The following is a 25,330-nucleotide window of genomic DNA, read 5'->3' as shown; positions in this document are numbered from 1 at the left end:
TTGCACAACTGATTTGTGGGTTGACAGCAAAAGGAAGAAAAATAGACTTGTGTGTTCAAACAGGATGAAGAATGGGGTTTAGGGCTTAAAAACCCTATACCTCTACATTTCAGGGCAGCTTAATTTGGGGTCTGCGTACCCCTGGCAGACCCAGCTGGCTGAATAAAGAGTACGTTTCCTATAACGAACTGGTTTCTGGTGGTCCGTGTGTCTATCGGGGGCCGACGGCTACAACATGCATCTTCTATCTCATTGCAAGTCCATGAGCCCCAAGCGCCTTCTACGCTCACAGACTAGTTTCTGTTTTTGATTAAACACGTGAAATCCATGTTTTAAGCAACTGACCCTTCTATTGTGGCCGCATACATTTGGAACAAAAATCAGCACATTGGCAAAAGTCCATGTACAGAACAGACATAGGAAGAACAGAAGTTGATGCCATCATCAGAAACTCATCCTATTCAACATCATACATTGGATAGTGGGATAACACATAATTGATCCAATCATATTCTGTAACAGCTAGCATTCCCTTGGAAATAGGTCTTAGAATCTGAGATTTATAAGCATATTTATTAGTGTGTATTCTGGAAATAATGTCTGGTAGGAGTTTAGGTAGCAAAATTAGGGCTATGGAGAACTTCAACTGTAATGCTCTTGTAACAGAGGCTTCAGCGAATCACATGAGGAGTTCTGAAGCTGGGATGGTGCTTCCGCGTTGTCCCAATTAAAATAAGAGGGATGGCCTATGGCCTACTAGATCCTACACTGACCATTCAGCAGGCCTGGGCCTCCTTCTGGTAGGAAGCATAACCTTGGGCATGCCGCTTCCTTCTTACAGGGCAATTCCTGAAGTGGGGCTCAGCTGTGAAATGTTAGCAGCCATCATTTCAAAGAGTTAGGGTAGTAAGAACTTTGTCCTGAAGGTAGATCTTGGCTGTGCACCATGGCATCCACTACAGGGTCTTTGGGAGTTTTGAATGCAGGAGGCACCAAGAAAAGATGGTCACAGGCAGCAGAAGCAGAGATGATAAAGAGACAAACTGAGTCATGAAAATGGTAGGGTTATTACAGTATGACCAACAAGGTAATCAGGTTGCTACAACAGTTTTTGCACTTGATCTTGGCCAAAAGGCGGAGAAGTAATTTACAGCAGTTTTGGGAGAGGCTTTTGCATCTTTAACAATAATAAATGATATTTCAGGTCTTCATAAATGTTGTGCAATTGCTGAAGCAATTTTAATTTCCCTCTTTCTTGCAATCTGAAAAAGCAAATGCGAAAAATATAGATCTTAGGTATTTAACTTTGAAGTGGAAGGATATTTTATAAGAACATGTACAGAAACTTTCTGTAAAATTAAGACTTTTGGAGAAGGAATTTGCTTAAAGCTCAAAATTGTTTTATCCTCCTGTTGAATTGAGCAATTTTTAAAAATTAGTTACAGGTTATATCCCTAAGACTTTTTTTTTCTTAAATTTTATTTTTGCTGACATAAATACAGCTTCTATAACTCTTTTGGTTAATATTCACGTGGTTTATCTTGTTAACAGTGTTAGCTGTTAAGAGGAAAACAGCATTGCAACATTTCAGTACCATTCACTCTTCAAATGCAACTTTTCAGGCTACTTTCAATTTCATATCTATTGACTTTTACTGACACTTTCTTTTCGTACTCTTTTCCATTCCATCAACGATCCGAGGGTAAGAAGAACGACCACACCCGATTCTCCAAGATGCACGTAGGTCAAGCTGCACTCCCTCTCACCTAGGAAGCCGCGCCAACGTGCTGACGTAATGCGTAACTCTGACGTCAAGCCGTCAGGCCCACCCATCAGAACTTGAGATCTTGTGTGCGGTTACTTGCGGGGCATCTTTAGTTTTGGTATTGAAAGCCAGCAACAACGAGTACCAAAGGCAGGTCTTCGCGGACCCCTGCTTCACCAAAGTAAGGTGACTTGATTTCCCGAACGACGCGCCCCGGGGAGTCGAGGGCCCACCCCAACGCGCTTACCGCCGTCTCCTGGGGAACGGCGCTGCGCGCAGGCAGGGCCTGGGTGGGGGTGCGCTTGCGCAGTGCGCAGCGTGTGCTTGGACCCGGAGTAATGAACGTGGGCGTTTGGTTTTGACAGAGGATGGCCCATTTCTCTGGCGAGGATCAGACGATGCTGCAGGCAATGCTGAGGCAATTGTTCCAGAGCGTGAAGGAGAAGATCACCGGTGCTCCCTCCCTAGAGTGCGCCGAAGAGATCCTCTTACATCTGGAGGAAACTGATGAAAATTTTCACAAGTAAAATTGCTTTTGATATCTTAAGCAAACAAACCAGCGGACCCTAAAAAGTCTTAAATGTAGTTAGATAAAAAATATTCATTTATTACTGTTGTTAAAATAGCCCCCAAGTTGGAGGTTCTTTATTTCGTTTATTCATCCACATGCCGAATTTATTTATTCTTTACTTATTTTACAAAGCTGCCTTTGTTTTCACTGCCATACCACAACATAGTCTACTTCTCCACTTTTTTTTTCTCCTGAACAGCACAGTAACATTAATTGTAAATGATTCATTCATGTTCTTTTAAGAGCAGTTCTACTATTTCAAGGTATTCCTGCCACTATACCAAAAAGCATTGCGTTCCCAAGATCCCTTTTTCCTTTGCTGATCTGATATCTCAGTGGTCGTGTTAATCAATTATGCATACGGACCGCAGGAAAACTGAAGTGAGGTTATTAACTTCCCATGGAATGACTTAAATTTCTGTGAAGGGAAAAGGCATGTACTCAGATGTCTGGGATACATGTCGGGAACATAAGTGCAGTGGGAGAGGTACAGAGTGCTCTGGTTTTGTAAGCAGTAGAATTAGGAAGTTTAATGAGAGATTTCATTTCAGGTAAATCTCAAAGGATATGTTTCTTTAGAGACCCGTGTTTTTCTTTTGATTTGATTCATATTACTTAAATTAAGCTTCTCCATTGAAAAGTTTACCAACCAGGTGCCTCAATTTATTATTTTCAATTCAGCGTTTGCATTTCATTTTGATTTCACAGAGATGACATTTAAATATTTTTATTTTTATGCTAACCTTTATTGACTCGGGTACCGTGAAGTTATCCTTATCTGAAACTCCTACTCATTTCATATATGGGTGGCATCAGGGGATTCTTGAAGCCTTTAATATTTTATGCAAAAGTTTGTGTTTGCTTGCAGTTCTATGGGGGAAACAAACATTTACAGTTTTCATTGGATTCTCAAGGGAATTTTAGAAAGTGTGGAAGGAATTCCTGCTAATAGAAGTGTTTAATTTCATTAGTATTTCTGGTTATATATATGGTCTGTTTTGTAATTCCATGATTTTCTTGTTTATTTTTTTTTATTAAATCAACTACGTATAACTGTTATTAGAAATAATATTCTTTATTTTGGAGATACCAGAGACCAGCTTTTATTGTCAAGCTATTGATTTTTTAAACAGTGAAATATAGAAAAATTGCAACTTTCTCAAATTCAGATTTGCTCATTAATGTGTTGTATGCTCATTAATACTAATATACCTCACACAGATCCACATCAGGTGTTAAGTTTGGGGTTTCATTTATGATTTTTATTTCACATGGAAAAGGTTGTTTAAAATATTTGTAAATTACTGAGTCATTTTTTGCTATGATCATGTTCTTGGAATTTGTCCATTTTATCTAGATTTTCAAATTCATATAAAGTTTTCATTAGTGTCCTATTACCTTTTTAATATTTTCAGTTTCTATACTTATGTCTCCAATTTTATTCTTTTTTTAATTTGTGCCTTCTTTTGTTCTTGATCTGTTAGAAGTTTATTAATTTTATTGGTATTTTCAAAGAACAGCTATTAGTTTTGCTTTTCTATTATGTATTTATTTTATGGTTCTTTAATTTATACTTTTTTTCCTTCATGGGGAACTTTTAAAACTTTTGTAATGAATGCTTACCTCATTAATTTGCAGCTTTTCTTTTTTTAATGTAAACATTTCAGGCTTACAATACTTAAAATTGCCTGTAAGTATTGTTTTAGCCGAGTCGGTTTTAAAATGCTTTTCAAGCTAAAGTCGAATCTTTGTGGTTCCTGTCAGCAGTCTAACAGCTGTTGTAATAATATAATTTACTCTTAGCTCATTAGATAGGTTTATTTGTATAGTTAACGTTTACTGTTTACCAAAGAGATTTACTTGTAGCCTACCTAAAAAAATCCAGACACACTCAAATTATAACTAACGTGTAGTCTTAAAAGTAAGATTTATAATCCTAAAAGTAGTCGAGTAGTTGGTAGAATTAAAAATATAGACAATAAAATTCATCTATGGACTGCACTAGCCTAAGGTCTGTGTCTTAGGAGGAAGGAACTCTAAGGAGAGGAAAAGAGGAGGAGATGCTTGTCCTTGGTATTTTCATAGCATTTTACAATCTCAGAGTTGGATGAGATCCTAAAAGTCAGTTAGTTCAGGTGCTCATATTTTCATTTGTCTTTCTTTTCACTGACTTAACTCTCTTTGAACACTAAATATTCTTAAGTCACTCAGGTATGTATTGCTTCCCAAGGTGTTTCATACTCCAGTATATCTGTGCTCCCATCTTCCCTATCAGAACATTGCTTCCTTAAATCCACCTGATGTTGTTGTGGTATTAGCAAGAAAATGGTTGTTAAGAATGAGTCCATAAATGATGAAATTTCAGATAGTGTAATAAAATAAAGTGGGCGAAATGCCATGATTTGGTGGGAGAAACCACAGTGTAGGCAGTATAGCCCTATCAGTGGATTTGCCCTGTAGGGCTTCTGCCCTAAACTACCTCTGCTTTCCATAGCCTCTTCTATTAATTTTTTTCACCTTAAACTGTACACATTCTTTAAAAGATCCAAGTTTTCCCCCTTTTCTCTGAAGATGGCAACAAGGATTTGAGGTGTGAGGGGAGAGAGGTAGAGAAGAGGATATTGCTTTCCTTACGTGTGTATGTTTAAATTTTTACACTCGGATTGCCTCCCTATAAAACATACAGCTCTTTTTTTTTTCTTTCTTTTTTTTTTTAGGCTACATTAGAATCAGTTGGAGGCCTTTTAAAAAATACTGATGATGGATCCTACCATAAGTGGATCAAAATTGCTTGGGGGCTTGGCAGTGGAGGCATGGTAGAAGTTGAGTCTTAGTGTTTTTCAAAAAGCTCTCTAGGTGATACTAATGTACAGCAGGGTTAACTTACTTATTTTTCAATGAGGATTGTATTCTAGTAGTCTCCCTTTATCTGCGAGGAATACCTTCCAAGATTCCCAATGGGTGCCTGAAACCTACTATATAGGATAGTATCAAACCCAATATAAACTATGTTTTTTCCTATATATATATATGTATCTTTTCACTTAAAGGAAGCACTTCACACCTTCCCTTTGGCATATCCAAATTGTCAGCATCACTACTCTTGTGCTTTGGGGCTATTATGAAATACAATAAGGTTTACTTGAAACCAAGCACTGTGAACTGAGATGGTTACTAAGTGACTAATTGGTAGGTATCATAGTCATCATGGATATGCTGGATAAAGGGATTATTCATGTCCAAGGAGGAATGGAGAAGCAAAGAGAGAGATTTTATCATGATACAACAGCACATGATTTAAAGCTTATCATTTATTGTTTATTTCTTGAATTTTCCACTTAATATTTTTGGACTACAATTGATAGTGGGTAAGTGAAACCGTGGAAAGTGAAACCACAGATAGGGGGAGCTACTGTATAGTTTTTTTTTTTTTTTTAATACTTACCAACCCTAATGATTGTAACAGTTTCTAATGCAGAGGGTCATCCTCGTGGCCCTCTAATCTGATATTTTTGGTTTGATAGAGAAGGAACACAATATTTATTGAATTGGGATTCTTTGTTTTACAGAAGAATCTACCAGCAACTTTTTTAATTAGTGAATTCTAGTGTGTTTATGTGTTAACTTCAAGAAAACATTGATTATGTAAAGTGCTATCCCTGTATAGAGAAGTTGTTAAGAATTATATGTGTGCTTCCATAATTAATGAATGTATTTTTAGTGTTTATCATGACTCAGAAATTTATCCTTTGACCTAAAAGGTTGTAGGTGATATGAAATACTCATTCTTTGTTTTTATATAGCTTTTTATATACTGATATGACATATAGTTAAGTTCATCATATAATAAATTCTGTGGTTCTGAAATATAACCTGTTTTAAGAATTCTAGATATTAGCATTATAATTCATAACTTACATAAATAAAATATCTTTTAAAAACATATCATTACTGATACTTTTTTTCTATATGACTAAAGAAGTTCTTGCTAATTTAAATAACTGAGGGGATGATTTCCTGAAACAAGCTTATACTAGATTTTTTTATGTTGTTATATTATAATAGTAATCCCTGTATCTACATATTTTGAAAAAAAAAACATTTTGAACATGTCAGAAATTTGTCATGGAGAAAGTCATTAAATTTTCTTTAAAAATCTAGATAATGAAGCTGTAGAAAAAATTACGGAAAAAGTAGATGTTCTTTTATTTGACTTTGTAAAATTTTCCTATGTAAATGTGAAAAATTTCATGTTCATTGGTAGTAAAGCAAAATAATCAGGCACTTAGATGTGAATTTTAATTGAGCTGCTTCTGAAATGTGAGGTCAACATGTTTTTTTCTTAGTAGCAAGTAACTGTCCTCTTAGGTTTTAATGTTCCTTTTTTAGGAATGTTTGGAGAAAGATATTTCACATTTATTTGATAATAGTGTCATTGAAACCAAATTTTAATTTTTTCTTATTAAATTGTTTTTAAGGTAAAAAATAAGGTTAGTCAAATATATGCATAGTATATTTGGTGAGAAAAATGTTAAAGTATAAGAAAATACTATGTGTAAGAAACAACATTTTTGTATTAGTATTGCCATTAAGTATTGGGAAACTGAAATTTAGCAAGGTCAGATATTTTGTCTAGGATTGCAGGGTTGATCAGTGTAAGATTTAGAACATAAATCTGATGCAAACCTGTAATATAATCTTGATCTTTCCAGCACAATTAGTATGTTAAGTCTGAAAATGTCAACACAAAAGAGTCTGCTAAAAATAAATCTGAAAGGTAAGGACCTAAATCATAGCAGAATTGACTTAAGTTAATACTAGTAAGGATCTTCTAAAATAAATTATTAAAAATGTATAGATTTTTGAGGCAAATTCTACATATCTTAAATAGAAATTTTAAACATAGAAGATATTTACCAGTATCTTTACTGGTCAGTGTTTTGTAATACTTGGAGTGGAAGGGTGTTAAAAAGTCAAAACTGGCATCCTACAGGTCGTATTTGGTCTGTAGTTATGTTTCTGTGGTTTGTTTTTAAAAACAAACAAGCAAGCAAACAAACAAGACCACACATTTAAAAATTAGGAAATAACACATTTAAAAAAAAATCAGTTTTCTGGCATTTCTTAAAACATTGAAAGATTAACACCAGGCTCATATTCCTGAATGGCAGCAAGTGACTAGAGCCATGTCAAAGCTCTTCCTTTTAGCTGAGGCATGTCCTTTTAGTTCACCACTGCCTGTATCCTCTTCTCTTTTAATCATGGCTTGCGTTACTTTACTTGTCTACTCTCTGTAACATCTGCGTTTGCAATGCCTTAAATTAGTATAGGACCTTTTAAAAGTCTCTTTTAGGTATCCAGGGGTTTTACTTTTATACAATATGAATAGAATATTGGTATACCTCCAGAATAATTTCCAAAAATGATACAATGGATTGATTAAAAGTCTATAGTTACCAATGATGTTTTAGATTCAATCTAAACTTCATAAGGGCAAAAGTATGGCACCAATACTCTCAGCATTACAGTGAAGAGAATACAGTACTTAATTTTATAGTAGTGTTCCTCCCAGCCCATAGCATAAATAATTTTCTATCTTGAGGCATCATTATAGAAGAACAACATAAGTTCTAGGATTTTTATTGGATATTGTCATGATTTCAAATGGTAAGAGAACTAACATGAAAAGCATTATCGGTTGAGAATTTGAAGACTTGATTACTCTTACTCAAAGATAGAAGGGCCCCCTGTAAGAAATGGCTCTTCACTATCTTGGGATTGGAGACTCTCAGAGTTTTTGGGTGATCAGTGAATTAGTAGAGCATCATAAGGGCATAGGCAGCCTAGTAGGTCCTTGCATGATAGAGGGTCTTACTTTCCCTGGAGATCTTTTTTCTTAAAAAGATTCATTCAAAAAGAGCAGTAACCTCTCAAGGCAAGATTCAATCTTGGGATCCTTGGGTTCATTTAATTTGGAATGTAAACCAAAATCTTGAACTACTTTGGAAAGGATCTTCTGAAAGATACTGCCGTGGTTATAGATATTATTGTAGTATAAAAATGATGTCATTAGAAAAAAAAAATGTGTGGTTATTCAAGTTTCCAAAGAACAGGTTTAAAAATTTACCAGCATATTTGCTATTTACAAATGGGCTTTTGTCACATTTCTTCATCGCCTTAGTTATGAAAACATAATTTTTGTTGCTTATAGGTTGAGCTTTAAACAAGGCAAACACAAAAGCTATATTTTTCAGTTAAATATTCATTTCTCCTACTTACCTGATTTGTAGCACAGAGATAGAACTGATAAAACTAAGAAAGAAGGATAATTTTATCTTTCTGTAGTGTGTTGATGGTGGGATGTAGAATTCATCTTCAGAGAGGCTCTCCCTCCAGTTTCAGAGAAATAGCTCAGGCTTACCCACCTTCTATTTCCCACTGAGTATCTCAGATATGGAGGAATACTGGTGTGTCTGTTTGCCTAGGCTTGGGCAAGATTGTGAAGACGATAAAGATTTTTTTTTTTAGTTACCTTTTATCTCTCTCTGGACTTCTTCCACATTCACTTTCCCTTTCTCAGTAGTAAAAGACTGGATGTGAGGTCACACTGATTGAAAAGATTCTCTATTCCTGGATCCTTTTTCATTTTCAAAGACATTTAAAAGAAGGAATGATAGTTTTTTTTTGGTATTGAAGTTTCAGATATTCTGATTCTTTATTCAGAGAGTTCCTGGTTGTGGTGGGATAGTTGTGGAGAACATACATCTCTTTGGGGTCTTCTGATCTTATCAAACACATCCACTAATTCTATCTCAGAGCCAGTTGTGTGTTTCTGCAGGCAGTATAGGGGTTGTCAAATGTTAAAAAAATTTAGAACATCTTTAAAGGTTTCTCTTGAAACCTTAAACTTTCAATTTTTCTTCTTTCTTATAAGTTTCTACCATTTTGTATAGAATATCCAAAGATTTGGTTTATAATTAGAAATATACAAACCAAAAAATAAGTTAACATTTAAAATGAATGGGGAGTTTGCTTATATAACAGAAGATCTTCAAAAAATATAAAGCAGTAAATCATTGGAAGGAGCAAAGACTGCTTAGATGAGGATTAGAGGGTATTTTCTATGACATATGATTCAGTAATTTTGGATTTTGCTTTTCTTGGAGTATTTCTGAAAATTTGTGTTTGTGATTTTGGTCTAGTATTGCAGGGCATTAAGTTTACAAAATAACTTTGTTTTCTTCTTCTACTATTCTTAGTAGATACCTATTTCCTTGAAGTTTAGAAGTTACTAGCTAAACATCGAGTATTAAATATTAAACATTTAAATTCAATAATTTCAAATTTTAAGTAAATTATACTTTTGAATGTATTATGCTAATTATAATTCTGAGAAAATAAAATGTTATAGATTTACCTCAGTGAAATTTAAAGATTATACAAATTGGTAAAAATATGAGTATTACATTTATTTATTTCCACTAAAGAACAGCTTATTTTATTACTTAAATAATCTCAATTTACGACTAAAGAACAGCTTATTTTATTACTTACACATTTTTGAAATTTTTCTATTTGAGAGAGTGGGGTTGTAGGAATGACATGGGGTTTGGAGGAAGGTAGACCAGAAAGAGTAGTGAATTTGACAAGGATCTTTGACTGTTTAATCTCATATGGTAAATCAACAATATTAAAAAAGTGCTTAGCACAGTCTAGCACGTTAGTCACTTAAAAGAACCTTCTTGCTTATATGCAAATCAACATGATTGGTGGTATGTCGAGAATATTGAGTGTGGTCTCATTTAAATTGAGATGCCCCAATAAAGGGGCTTGATTGTGTATTTAAATTCTAGGCCAAGGAAGTTGTATTTGAAGATAATAGGTAGCCAGTAGTTAGTTTTAAATACAAGAAATATTTATTGAGGTATTATCTATGTGGCCTGGTGTGAGGTATTGGTATGAGTAAAATGGCTCTGGCTGCAACCTAGAATTACTTGGGCATACTTTATAAAACACCAATGCCACATCCCATCCCAGACCAGTGAGTCTCTGTGAAGGGTGGAACTGGGTAATGATTGTACAGATCAGATTGAGATGCGTGCATCCAACCCTGGTACTGCCTTCAGATATTATGGGTAGCTTAGGGGTAGGCGAGGGGAGTACAAATTACCATCACTGCATCAGACCTAGTAAATTTTGGAAGCAGGGGTGATGGTGGAGGGTAGTGAGAGAGTGCTGTAGTTTTTTGTTGATATTGTTTGGTGTTTCTCTGGTGAGTTTTATAATTAGTTAGTTTTAGGTATCACTGCTCCAGAGATCTCTTTAACTCAAAATAATGTGTATTTAAAAATATATATATCTTCTCTGTGCCCGACATTTGCTTTCCATGACATTTCCTAGGCCTACAAACCATGAAGCCTCAGCCTTGCTCCTTGCACTCAGCCTTTCATGACTCAGAAATAATGAAATCAGTGATTTTCGAGGACCAATATGACTACAATGTTTAGGATAATATGAGAAGGAAGAGAGCAGAAGTAAGAAGACAAGAAGACTGTAGTGATCTGTGTGTGAGGTGATGTGGTTTTGTACTGACCAATAGACGTGGAAAAAAGGAGGAAATGATGAAGCCACGGGATGCGTAAGAAATGCTAATAAGTGCTGGTGATTGGATAGACATGGTAGAGTGGGTTGGTGGGTACAGAAGATGAAGTTGAAGAGTATCCTGTGGTATCAAGACTGGGAGTTCTGAAAAATAATGTTAGTACCAGAAATGTGGTGGGTAGTTGGGAAGTGTGGGGTTCTTTTTGCTACACTCTACCCTTTCTTTCTCTTCTTTTTTTCTTATAGAGGGGAATATAGGAAGAATTAGAGACTATGTATGCAGCGGGTTAATTGTAGCATAATGCTACCTGAAATTATTAATAGACATTTAATGAACAAGGAACTAACCATCTAAAATATTTAGGAAAGATAATCTTAACTGTTCAAACTGACAGACACTGACATTGTAGGAAATGAAGAGATAAACCCTTCCCCTGTGCTATATTTCAATCTCACAAAGATTTAAAAAGGTATTGTAGATGATATGCTAATAACTGAATTTGTTTTGTTCTCAAGGATATAAAGAATATAAAAATCTGGATTTAGATATGGTCAGGAGCCAAGCAAAGGGTAAAGAAGGTCACGTGACTATACATAAGACAGAATATATTGAGTGCTAACAGAGAGGGGCAAAGTCCTCCTGGGGCCTGGGAAAGACAGAATATTGGGTTTTGTGAAACTATGGAAGGCTTTATTGTGAAGTAGCATTTTAAGTTGTAGATGATCCTACTTAAAGAGAGGTGGTAAAACACTCTAAATGGATGAAATATTTTCAAAAGTCCTAAGGAAAGAAAACATGGGGACTGTCGGGCTTGTGTGAGACGTAGTGATGAGACATAAATCTGATAGGATAAATTGAGATCTAGGGGAGATTTAAATGTCAATAGCAAAATGTGTCTTAAATTTAATACTAATGTTAGTAATAATAGCTAGTGCTTATTGATTGTTAAATTTATATCAGGCCCTGTGTTAGGTGCAGGGCATATATTTCTAGAATCTTTATAATGATTTCCAGGATAGATACTTTCCCTAATTTATAGATGGAAAAACTGAAGCCCAGAGATAATATGTAACTTGGGCAGCCTCATACAGCTTTTAAGTGGAGGAGCTAAAATTAAAAATGAATTCTATGTGAATTCTAAAACGGTGGCAGGGCCTCCTTATTCTAAGTTATTGGAATTGATGCTTGGTCTGTTAATCAGAAAAATCAGTTAAATGCAAAGGATCATAAAATGGTACCTACATATTTTATGTAGTTTTAATATGAAGCAACTAAATGAGCATTAATCATTAATATGTTGGATTAATGCTGCTTCTTTAAATAAGAATCTGCTAATCAGAGTTCCAGGAACCTTAGGATAGTTTAAAAGCTATCTGTCTAGATCAGTGGTTCTCCATTTATGGTGCTGGGACCAGTGGCATTGACGTTGGCATCAGCATCAGCATTGCTATCAGCATCACCTGTGAACTTTTTAGTAATGCAAATTCTTGGGCCCCCACTATATACCTACTGAGTCAGAGCTCTGAGAGTGGGGCCTGCCAATCTGCATTAACAAGCCCTTCAAGCGATTCTGATCCATGCTATAGTTCGAGGACCACCGATTTATAGGATGACCTAAAAGTGCTTTTGCAATTGTTTAGCTTAAGGTTATGAAGATATGAACATTATCTGGTGGCAGTGGGAAGGGAACGAGAAGTTGTGGAGAGCGAATTTATCGAATTAGAGCTAACTAATTAGATATGAAATGTCATGGAGAAGATTGTAGTTAAAGCTGTTTGAGTCTGTACACAGGTATCTGGTTGAAGGATGGTACCATTAACAAAGATATATGTCAGAAGAGAAGGTGGTTTCTGAGAGGATGGGTAAGATGATAAATTTGATTTTGGTTATGCTGACTGAAATGATGAAAGAACATAAAGTAGCCTTGTCCAGCAGGCAGTTAATGTACAGGTCAGCCTTCTGAAGAGATATTTTAGCTGAAGAAAAAGCTAAAAAAAATTACCTGTTCAAATTGAATCTGAAGTTGAAGCTATGAGAGTGGAGAATACATTTGCTAAACTCTTTTTTTTTTTTTTTAAATTCTAGTAGTTAACAATTACAAAGTTTAAGTTTTTTGTCTACTACCTTCTTAATAGTTTGAGAACCACTATAGTTTGAGAACCACTAATAGTTTCAGAACTAATTTAAAATAGTAGAGTGAGTTAGATTTGATCATTGCCAAGTTACAGATGAAAAAACAGTCTTACCCAGGGTCACACAGCTGCGTAGTAGAGCTGGAGCTGGTGCTCATGCCTTTTTAACTGTGTTTTTCAATAGGTCAAATATCTGTGCTTGACTTTTGAGGTCTCTATTGTCTATGGCAGGCCTATAGTTACACTGCTGAAGCAGCCATGGGGATTCCAGGAGGTAGTGATGTGGTCAGAGTTAAGGGGAAATGGCAGGGCAGGAAATCTCAATCAAAAGCAGTTAAAATTGAAAATAAAATCTTTTGGCTACCTAGGTAAGGTGGCTGTTCTTCAGAGCACATTCAGTACTTTAATAAATATTGGCCTAAAGACTATATGCTGGATACTGTGATGGACTGATAATTATGGGAAGAAAATTATTCAGGCTCTCTTGGTCCTATACTGCATATATGCAGGGCTCTTAAGTAGTGATATATTCAAACTGAAAGTCTCGAATGTAGTAGCATTTACAAAATGTATCTTCATGAATTGTTTTTGTCATTTGAGAGACCACAAAATCTCTACCCTTTCTAAATCATGATATTGATTATCATCATTGCTTTTTTATTTTCAGTAAACATGTTTCATGAAATAATTATTCACTTTTGGAATTCTTGCCATCTCATATTTGCTATATTGTCTGAGTTTGCAAACTAGTTTTAATGTTAGCATGAACCTAACATTATGAAGAAAAATGTCCAGTGCACTGAATTGTCTTAGATACTTCTTTCTGTAAATATAGACAAGAGCTGATTAGGTGGACCTAAAGTCATTCTGTGTACATTTAAAATGTACACAGAAACTCTTCTGATGATCGGAGCTTAACTTTTTCTTATTTATTCTTTCATAATTACTGTTATTCTAGTCTGGTTTTCCTCATTAGCTTGAATAATTATAAAAATCTTTAACAACTGTTTTCCCTGCCTTTAATGTACATCACACATTAAAGATAGGAGCATAAAAGGTAAAGTGAAAAGACTCTTAACCCACTAAAGGTTGGGTTTGTCCCAAAATTTGTGCTTGTCATTGTTAAATGATGATCTTTGCCAAGTGTCCCAGAAAAAAAACAACAAAATTCTAGATTATATCATTGCATAAGAGCTCTGCCTTATATAGTACAAGAGATCAAGGAAGCCTGAGTAATTTTCTTCCCATAATTATGAGTCCATCATGATATCTAGCATATTGTCTTCAGTGTAACATTTACTAAATTACCGAATGTGCTCTGAAGAACAGCCACCTTACCCAGGTAGCCAAAAAAATTTCATTTTCAATTTTAACTGCTTGATGATTTGGCACAAAAAACTACTTTAATCCTAGTTTAAGGTAAGAAATCTGAATATGTTACAAATCTTTCTGTGCTAACATTTTTTTTTTTCTGGATATGGTTAATAAGTGAGTTCATGATATTTACTGCATTTATTTAAAAAAAGTTTTTTTTTTCAGCTATGAATTTGTGAAATACCTTAGACAGCATATATGTAACACTTTGGGGTCTATGATTGAAGAAGAAATGGAAAAATGGACATCTGATCAGAATCAGGGGGAAGAATCTGGCTATGACACAGTTGTACAACATGTTACTAAAAGAACTCAGGAATCTAAAGAGTGAGTATGCCCATAATCATATTTTAAAGTAATTTTTCTTTCAAAGGCTCCATGAAAGCACCCCTAAGCAGCCAGAATGATTTGTTGAAAAAGTGAGTCCGAATGTGCCACTCTTCCACTCAACACTCTCTGAAGGCTTCTCGTCTCATTCATAGTAAAATCCAGAGTTCCTTCTGTACCTGACAAGGCCGTGAACCTTCTGCTCCCGCTGCTACCTCATTGCTTATATTCCCTCTCACATAGCTTCAGTCTTGTTCTTTCTCACGAAAGTCAAGCAAAACCTTCTCGGGATTTACACTCATGTTGCATCTGCTACTTAGAATGAGCCTTCTCTAAATATTTACATGACTTACTCCTTTACTTTTTTTTGGTAGACTACTTTTAAGGGCAGCTTTAGGTTTTTAGCAAAATTGAACAAGGTACAGATTTCTTTCCCATATACCCCCTTCTCCTATACATGCATAGACCTCCCCATTATCAACCTTCCCCACCAGAGTGGTATATTTGTTTCAATTGAGGAACCTACATTGACACATCATTACTACCCATATATTGTAGTTTACATGAAGGCTTGCCTCTGGTGGTGTGCATTCTGTTGGTTTGAACAAATAATGACATGTATAATGACATGTATCTACCATTATAGTATCATACAGAGTAGTTTCACTGCTCTAAAAATCCTCTGTAGTCTGCCTGTTTAACCTTCCCCCTCCCAACCTATGACAACTACTGATCGTTTTACTGTTTCCATAATTTGCCTTTTCCAAAATATATAGTTGGAACCATATAGTACGTAGCCTTTCAGATTGGCTTCTTTCACTTAATAATATGCATTTAAGTTTCCTCCATGTCTTTTCATGGCTTGATAGCTCATTTCTTTTTAGCATTGAGTAACATTCCATAATCTGGATATATCAGGTTTCTTGGATGCTTTCAAGTTTTGGCAACTATGAAGTAAACTGCTATAAACATTATGTGCAGGTTTTTGTGTGGACATGTGTTTTCAGCGCCTTTGAGTAAATACCAAGGAGAGTGATTGCTGGATCATATGGTAAGAGTATGTTTAGTTTTGAAGAAACTGCCAAATTGTCTTCCAAAATGTACCATTTTGCATTCCCACCAACACTGTATGAAAGTTCTTGTTGCTCTACTTATTTGTCAGCATTTGATGTTGTAGTTGTCGGGATTTCAGATTTTGGCCATCCTAATAGGTATGTAGTAGTATCTCATTGTTGTTTGCATTTCTCTGATGACATATGATGTGGAACATCTTTTCATATGCTTATTTTTCATCTATATTTCTTCCTTGGTGAGTTATTTATTAAGGTCTTTGTGCCATTTGTTAATCAGGTCGTTTCCTGATTGTGGAATTTTAAGAGTTTTGTGTGTGTGTGTATTTTAGATGACAGTCCTTTATCAGGTATGTCTTTTGCAAATATTTTTTCCCAGTCTGTGGTTTTTCTTGATAAAACTTCTTGCAAAGCAGAAGTTTTTTAATTTTAACGAAGTCCAACTTATCAATTATTTTTTTCATGGATCATGCCTTTGGTTTTATATCTAAAAAAGTCATCACCGGACCCAAGGTAATCTAGACTTTTCTGCTGTGTTATATTCTAGGAGCTCTATAGTTTTGCGTTTTATACTTAGGTTTGTGATCCATTCTGAGCTAAGGATTCAAGGTGTGCTTGTTAGTTTTATTTTTTTGATTTAGATATCCAGTTTTCTCAGCACCATTTGTTGAAAAGACTATTTTTATTCCTTTGTCAAAAACTAGTTGACTGTATTTAAGGGTATTTCTAGGCTTCTCCTTCAACTTTTTTTTTTTTTTTAGTATTATGCTGCATGTTTGGTTTTTTTGCTTCTTCATATAAACTTTAGAATCAGTTTGTTGATATTTACAAAATAACTTCCTGGGAATTGGATTGGAATTTCATTAAATTTATAGATCAAGTTGAGAAGAATTGACATCTTGATAGTACTGAGTCTAATCTATGAACATGGAATATCTCTTTATGTATTTAATTTTTTGATTTCTTTCAACAGAGTGTTAAAGTTTTCCTCAGGTAGATCTTGTATACATTTTGTTAGATTTATACCTAAATATTTATACCTAAACATTTTGGGTGTGCTAATATAAGTGGTATTATGTTTTTAATTCCAAAGTCTACTTGTTTTATTGCTGATATGTAGGAAAGTAATTGAGTTTTGTATGTTAATCTTTTATCTTGAAACCTTTCTGTAATCACTTATTAGTTCTAGAAGTTTTTTTGTCAGTTCTTTCAGATTTTCTATATAGATGATATCATGTGTGAATAAAGACAGTTTTATTTCTTCCTTTCCAATGTGTTTGCCTTTTATTTCCTTTTTTTGTCTTATTGCACTAAGACCTCCAGTCTTTTCTGACCTCTCTTCATAAAGAAGTAATAGGCCTTTCTTTATTACTCTCTATTTTTCTTACCTTTCTTTACTTTTTTCTCTTAGCTCTTTTTTGTCACTGATTAATAAAGCATAATTTTATTTGCTTATTTTCTGCTATTTTAGGTGTTTCCCCACTAGACTGTAAGCTCTAAAAAGTAAAAGAGTGTATAATTTTATCTGCCCCCTGCCCCATTTTTGTGTTCTTTATGCTTTGAAAATGCCTGGCACGTTTTAGGTGCTTAGTAGGTATTTTTGGCTGCATTAATGACATTGTCTCTTACCAATATAATACATTTTATGTTACTGATGTTTGTCATAATTCTAAATTTAGCAGTAAATCACTTTCTCTTCTCCCTCATCAATCATATACTAATCACATATTTAATAAGTAACATATATTATTAGACCTTGGGACTGTAAAGATGAATAAGATGCCTCTACTCTCCAGTAAGCTATAATGTATTTGAGAATTTGACATTTTACTAAAATAGAAACTCAAGAGTTTCAATATAGTATGGTAAGTGTCATGACATGATCACATATGAGAATATAGAGGAAGAGTCTATTAGCTGGAATACACATTAAACAGCTACAGTAAATAGCACCAAAGTGTAGTGACTCAGAGAATGCAGTTTTTTTTTTCCCTTTTCTTATATAATAGTTCAGAAGTACATGAGTGCAAGGTAGGTAGGCGTGTCTGTCTAATGAGTTTATCCTGGGACCCAGGTTCCTTTTATTTTATTGTTCCATTATATCCTAGGGCAGAGGCTGGAACACTTTTTCTGTAAAGGGTTATAAAATAAGTATTTTAGGTTTAGCAAGCTGTTATAATGTGAAAACTGCCATAGATAATAGTGTATAAATAGAAGAGTATGCATGTGTTCCAATAACACTTTACAGAAACAGGTGGTAGATTAGTTTACATCCATAAGACATATTTTGCCAACCCTTGTCCTTGGGTATTGCCTTCATTTGCATGATTGAAGCTGCCACATTGACCACACAGCTGTTTTTCTACCTTACCAAGAGAAGAGAAAGTGGAGGGTAAGATTCTTAATTCACTCTCCTTCCGTTGGCTAAAACTTGGTCATTTGCTCACACTTATCTACAGTGGAGACTGAGAAGTTTAGTATGTAGGTGATGATCATATGTTACAAGGGTTCTAACCTAATACTACATGGAAGAGGGGGAGAATGGATACAGGGGATAATCCATAAACCTTCTCAGAAGGGTCATTCTGTCCAGTCTCAGAGTGGTTGCAGAAGACTAAAAAGGGTAAATTAGCCACTTATGAGCTCAGTTTTTATTAAATTAATGTTAACTCCATAGATCTTTAGGATATTGGTGCTTGAAAATACCTTAGAAATTACTCACACTAAGCCCCTCACTTTATAGGCCAAAATAGGCAAATTAAGTGACTTGTCCAGAATGGTGCAGCTATTTGAATACAGAGTTCAATGTAGAGCCTGTCTTTCTCTTAGTTACCTTTTGGGAGACACTTTTCAGTGTATGTTGTCCTGTAAGAATTTTTACATTGTTTTCTTTACAGTTACTTTTTACAGTTTTTTGTATTGTTGACTTCCTGTTAATCCTCTATAGATTTCTAAGGGCAAGAACTGTGTGTATATACATGTCTGACCTTCAACCCTTTATAAATGTTTTAATGTTCATGTATATTATTCATTTCTGGCCTGACAGAAAATGGGGAAAATATAGTTTTTCTTAATTTGGTACTTTAAAAGCTCCATCTTTTGACTAAAGAGATCGTGAAGCTGAAAATTGGCTAGGTGAGTGGAAGACTTGAATGGAAGTTGAATGGATACCATAGACATTAGGAAGCCACTCCTGGGGCTTGAGCAGTGGGACAGCATGACAAAGTGCCTCAGTCTCTTATAAAAATACAACTTAAAACAGAGCAGTAAAAGAATTTGAGGTTTTTCCCTCATATTTAAGCTCAGCTATTCCTCATTTTAATTATCTTTCAACCCTTAATTATTGAAAATCTGCTCTACCCCTGCAACCTGCCCCCTGACACCCCAGCATGAAATGTGACACAACATAAAATTTTAGGGCTGTAAATGACAGGATAGACAGAGTAGTTTTCTATTTTCTTCTTAAATCATTCTTATTAGTGTAGCACTATTCCATAGCTTAAAATCCTTAGGGAAGCTAGGATATTAGTGTTATCTAATGTTAAAAAATTGCCTTTTGAAGCTAGATAACATTGATTTTTTTATTCTAATAAAATTTTTACTTTACTTTTATGCACAATTAAACATTTTTAATTTGAATCCCACAAGTTTATTTTTGGTGATGATTTGGAAACATGACATTTGCTTTGTTAATTCTAGTTTCTGGAGTTGGATATATGTGATGTCTCTCGGTGCCTTTGGCATTTAGTTTCTCTCCGTGCTGGACCATCACGGTTACTTCCTATGTAGTTTACAGACAGATGTTGAAGCTTAGAATATGGCGCATCTTTCTAGTATTAGAAAAATTGGAGTATACACTTGAGCTTGTATTACCTATTGTATTTGAAAGCATCGAATCAGATTTATTTTTAATTAAACTTTTATTACTTTGGACAAGACCTCTTTCCTTTTGTGACATCTGATTATATCACTTAAATATGTTATTTGACAAATGACAGTGTACAGCTATTAATAAAGTTAGCAAGTTTGAATCACATAATATATATTAAGTAAAAGCCATAGAGATTAAGATTTCTTATTTGTTGATTTGGAGAAAAATCAAGAATTGGAGTTTCTCTAGCTTTGGGTAATATAATTCCTAGTAGTCTATTTCTAGCAGTATTATTAAATTTATTCTAAACCGAGTATTAAAATACTTTATTAGTCAAGAAATGAAAGCATTTTAATACTACAAGCAAAGTTTTATATGGGATTATTAGAAATTACTCTTTATCTCTGGGTAAGCCATTTAATTTTTTTGTGTTTTAGTTCATTCATGTATAAAAATTAATACAATGATAATTACCTCACAAAGATTTTAAATATCTTAATGAATGCTTGTCTTTTGCTTTGTAAACATGGATGAAATACTTTAAGTTGTTGCGGAGTATTATTTTCTTTCAATTTTTTTTGTGATTCTTTAGCAATTACTTCAGGCTAATGTGGCAACAGTACACCCATTAACATTTTCACTGTAATAATTACAGATTACTTTCCAAATTAAACATTTTGATATTTATTTTTTAAATAGAGGTTTGCACATGGAAGAATTCATTTTCAAGATCGATCGTATATTATTTTTGTATATAAGTGGGAATACTCACTATGTAAATTTTCATTGTTAATTGATGTGGTTTTCATTCACTACCTCTTAGAGTTTTTTCTTATTTTGACTTCTTGGAGTATGAAGGAATCTTCTCAGTGGTATTCATTTGCTAACCTATATCTGTTTTTCCTTGGCTTTTTCAAAACTGCAATGTCTATTGTTGAGTTTTAGTTTATTTAACTCTTGATATTGAAGGTCTGGCTCCCTAGTTTTCTTTTCTGTTTTTGTTTGTTTGTTTTAAATCATTCTTATCTTCCTGTGGCCAGTTTTCTGTTTTTTCGCAGAAGAATTCATGCTGGTGGTTTCAAAAGGTCTGGAAGAAACATGTCTAAAATGAAATTTATAGATTTTCTATGGATTTTAATTACTCTTACTCTTACCCTGTAAATCATTGCAATTTACGTTTATAGTCCTTCATTAAATCACAATATTGTAAGTTTTAAGGGGCCAAGACTTTATGTTGTTCACAGGGTTATCCTTGACTGCAGTGGAGTCTGGAAACTATAGTTTAGTCCAATGCTCAGCTATAATCCAATTACTGTGGAAGGAGAAAGCAGCTTTTGGTAGATAGCTATTGATTGCTACTACAGCATTGCTACGCTTCCCTGTTTCTTGCTTAGAAGTTATAGAGGAGGAACCTAGGGGCCTCCTGGCTCATGTATCCTGTATATACTTCACCAGTTAATCTGAGTGTTCTAAGATTCCTTTTTGCTGTTTATATCCCTTTAAACTTAGATATTTCCTAAACTCTTTTCTAACCTCTACTTTTCCTTATATGTTTTCACCCAGTTTTGTTCTTAATCTGTTCTTAATCTTCTTTCAATATATTTTATGTTTCTCATAACTTCTGGGACTTTAAAACTATATATATAACAATATGTATTATATTACTTTATTATAGTTATATATATTAATTATATATTAAGTAATATGACTATGTGAGTATATTTTAAATTATATATAGAAATTACATATATTTAATAATATATAATGTAGATCATTTAAAATGTATTTAAAAAGTTCTTCAAACTTTAAAATCCCTGTCTACTATTTCTATCTTAATGCCCTAGCATGGTTTTATTGCTTTTGTGAGAGAAAGAGTGGCCTGTCTGTCATTCCTTTGCTTTATGTAGGTACAATGACCCATTAACCAGAAATATAAAAGAGAAGTTTTTGTGCTTATTTTCCTAATTTATTACCATTATTGTAATGATAAACAATAAATATTTGTATTGTGCTTTATATTTATAAAGAACTTGAAAATATATAGTCACATTTATTTCTTGCTATAGTCATGTGAAATAGAGCTGCTAGATTGTATTCTTTTTATCTCATTTATAGTTGAGGAAAATGAGACTTGTTTACGATGACAGCCGATAGGTAAACTAGTCAAGATGCTAGTCCAGGTTTTCTGATTCCTAGTTTAGTACTTTATTTGCTATGTTTATTTAAATCTTTATTTAATTCTATATGAAATATAGAAATTTCAATGGTTCTGGTCACATATTCCTCATTCGTAAAATAAAAGGCTCGACTAGATTATTTTACAGTAGCATTTAGCTCTAAAATTCTATTTCTAGAGTTGTAGTTCTCAATCTAATATTTATATGGATGCTTGAGATTTTGTACTTAATAAATGGAGAAATTTATTATAGGTTCTCTTTGAGACTTTTAGACCCATGGAGCTGAAAGGGATCTTAGAAGTTATTCAGTTCAAGCTCCTACAAATTTCAGGAATCCCTTTTCTAACAGCCCTGATGGCGAGTTCTCTAACCTCTACTTGAAAAGACCCACTGATAGCTTAATGTATTTAGGTTTCAACTGTGGATACAGATGCCTATAGATATAAAGAATTGGCAGGGGAGAAGGGAAGGAAAGAAAATAGAGGAAGGAAGGATAGAGAAAGATCTAGAAAAAAGAAAGTATCAAATAGGCTGTGGTTTGGTTATATGATACTAACGCTTGACTTTATTGCTAATTCCTAGAATCTATGCCACTGGAAATTCTTGCCTTGGATTCTGTTAATTTTACTGTCTTTGTCCATGTAACCATATGAAACAACGTCAGAAAAACGAACTTTTTGTTGGATTCCCTACTAATTTTTTATTCCTATCATGTGACTTCTGTTGTGCTATTTGTTCTTTAAGAAAAACTGACTTAGACTTTTTTCTCTTTAGAACTGTGTTCTTAAAGAGATTTTACTGAAAAAGTAATCAGGTAGTTTAGGTGAATGTTTTAATTTGTGCTAATAGCCTTTCTCTTACCAAGACTGCTTTGAATTTAAAGATACAAAGAAATGATGCACTCCCTGAAGAACGTCATGATGATAGTGGTGGAATCTATGATTAACAAGTTTGAAGAAGATGAGATACGAAGTCAAGAAAGGCAGAAAAAAATCCAAAAGGAGAAAAACAATAGTTACTGCACAGACAATTGCTCTGATAGTGATTCGTCCTTTAATCAGGTGTGTTGTTTACCTTTGTACTTATGTCTTGAAATTGTGTTTAATAATCACTGGCTTAAATCCATTCTTTATTAGCCAATTTTTTTTTTGGTTTCTAGTTTTTAAGATTTAGAAGAAAAATAAACAATAAAATAATCCAATTTACAAGATTTAGTCCATGAAATAACATCTTCTAGAATTATATGTTCAGTATGTGATTACAGTGTATCTGAGACAATTCTTAATGAGGTAAGGAAATAAACTAATGGATTTTGTATTGAAAAAATAACATGAAACAAATCTGGTTAAGCTTTAATTAAACAAACCATCTTATTCTCAATTCTGCTAATCAGAGTTTACTACATTATAGATGAGCTATGGAGATAAAACATTCCTCTTAGGTGTGTTTTGGAGATGAAGGTTGCCGTGAGTTGTTAGTTTTAAAACATTGTTTTGTTTTATTTTTGGATGTCAAGAGATTTGAAGTTTTACATTTTCTCTTTCCAGTTTGTTGGAATCTTTGTCATTTGGCTACAATAGAGATGAGAGAAAGATAGGCCAGTGACTAGATTAGTCCTAATAGAAGACAGGAAATTAGAGTAGAGCCCAAGCATGCACCATGAACTTACACCCAGAAACTCTCAGGCCAAATAGAGTTTGTCTGACCTTGGTGTGAATCCTATCTGATATTTTTAATGAAATATTTTCATCTAATTAGCTCTGATATGGGGGCATATCTATATAGCAAAGGTCTTAACGATATGCCAAAAAGGAATTTAAGAAGTTTGAGTGAAACATGAAAAAAAGTGTGTATATTTGTCACAGTTCAGACTGCACTTTTGAAAAATGGTATTGGAAGTAGTCAAAGCAGAACTTAGAAGTTGCTCTGCTCAGCTACCATTGCATCATTTGGCAAGAGAGACTGTGCTGAGTTTTCAGTTTTACAAGTCGAGTAGACTACCTGATGAGATGGAGGAAGTGACAAAGATTGTGAATTTTCTTCATTTTGTAGCTGTTAATCATTCATTTCTTGGTGATGAACTCTTTGGAAGATGTAATATAGAGATTTTAGTTTAGTTTAATGCAATCAGATAGCTTATTTAGTAGGTTTATTGAACTACTTCTTTAGATCAAGGACTTTTTGAAATTAAAAGGTACAGAAAAACCCAAACTTATTTGATGAACCATCTGAATATACTGAAATAGAACAAGAGACAAAAATGGAGCATTGTTAATTTGTTCTAAGAAGTACAAGTATTCAGATCCAAATAGCATTGATTGAGTAGCTGGCAGTTAAGAGATGCTAATCCCAAATGCTAAATGATTTCCAGTCAGAGAATCATGGATTTTTTTGAAGAAATTTAAAGCTTTGGTAGAATGGGATCATACTTTCAGGAGATATTCTTGTTTTTTATTTCATTTCATTTTGAATCTTGAGAAGGAATTATGCTTTAGTTTATATGGCTTCCTTTGTGATGTTCACAAGGTATAATCAAATATTTTTAAGTGTTCGCCCTATGAGTATGACTTAGTTTCAGAAAGAACTAATTGAGTTGAAAATGAAGTATGTCTACCAACAAGGCCTGGTATCTTTGGACTTTTTGAAAGAAGCCTATGCATGTCATAACTATCCTGAAAGCTCTTTCAGTGTGGCCAAGCTCTAGAAGATATTTGGGTAGGCTTTTGCTTAGTGAAAAGAGACTTGTACATGTGGACTGACCGAAGAGAGACTGATTTAATGATTGGAAGTGAAAAGGTCTCTGAAAATATATCAGAAATTCATTTCATTACATACTTTTGATGTTAATGATACCTTCAGAATTAATAAATTACTTGCTCTGGGCTTAAAAAAAATCTGTTCAAATTATTCTTTGAATAACATTGAGTAAGCAATTTGATGCTGCTGCTTAGATACAGGTGGAACACTTCTATTTTGTGAATAGAATAGGCTTTTTGTCATTGTTACTATTTTTAAAATTGTAGCCTGAGTATGATGGATTTTTGACCATTATTGAAAACCTTTGGACATTGCTGGCTCTGGAAACCATTAGTGTAAGTTTGACAGTATTAAAGAAGAAAGATTGGTTCTTACCATTGTTGTGAGCAGAGCACTGAAAAAATTTGGTATTGTGATTAAACCTGGAAAAAGTCTCAGCAAAATAATGATGGAAAGATTAAAAATAATAATACTAGCTGTTTTTGAGATTTCTACCACATATTTGATCCCTCTGCTTGGCTTTATGTTGGTGTTACTTGCCCATTTTACAGAAAAAAAGTGAGGCTTATAATAATAGGTAAGTAATTTACCTAAAATTGTATTACTAGTTAGGAGTGAACCATGAATTTAAGCCTGGTCTCTCTCCCTCCAAAGTCTGTTCTTTCCTCTATGCTATACTACCTG

The 25,330-nt window shown here is 34.0% G+C and overlaps 1 protein-coding gene across 5 annotated transcripts in view; it reads left to right on the top strand.

Moving 5' to 3' along the window:
• Positions 1-213: 213 nt before the first annotated feature.
• Positions 214-25,330, top strand: part of TBC1D32 (TBC1 domain family member 32) — a 166,590-nt gene continuing 141,473 nt past the window's right edge. For 2 of the 5 annotated variants that reach the window (XM_025042417.1, XM_006926130.3), the window contains exons 1-4: positions 214-1,951; positions 2,131-2,288; positions 14,610-14,771; positions 22,773-22,950. In XM_025042417.1, the coding sequence (XP_024898185.1) occupies positions 2,134-2,288; positions 14,610-14,771; positions 22,773-22,950 (495 nt within the window). In that variant the 5' untranslated portion in view covers positions 214-1,951; positions 2,131-2,133. Of the gene's footprint in view, positions 1,952-2,130; positions 2,289-10,736; positions 10,909-10,942; positions 10,975-14,609; positions 14,772-22,772; positions 22,951-25,330 lie in introns of those variants that run through there. The other 3 variants (XM_015600132.2, XM_025042418.1, XM_025042419.1) reach the window with 3 other exon arrangements.

Source organism: Pteropus alecto, unplaced genomic scaffold (assembly GCF_000325575.1).
Source record: "Pteropus alecto unplaced genomic scaffold, ASM32557v1 scaffold79, whole genome shotgun sequence".
Lineage (NCBI taxonomy): Eukaryota > Metazoa > Chordata > Mammalia > Chiroptera > Pteropodidae > Pteropus > Pteropus alecto.
This window is presented reverse-complemented; position numbering and strand designations above follow the sequence as displayed.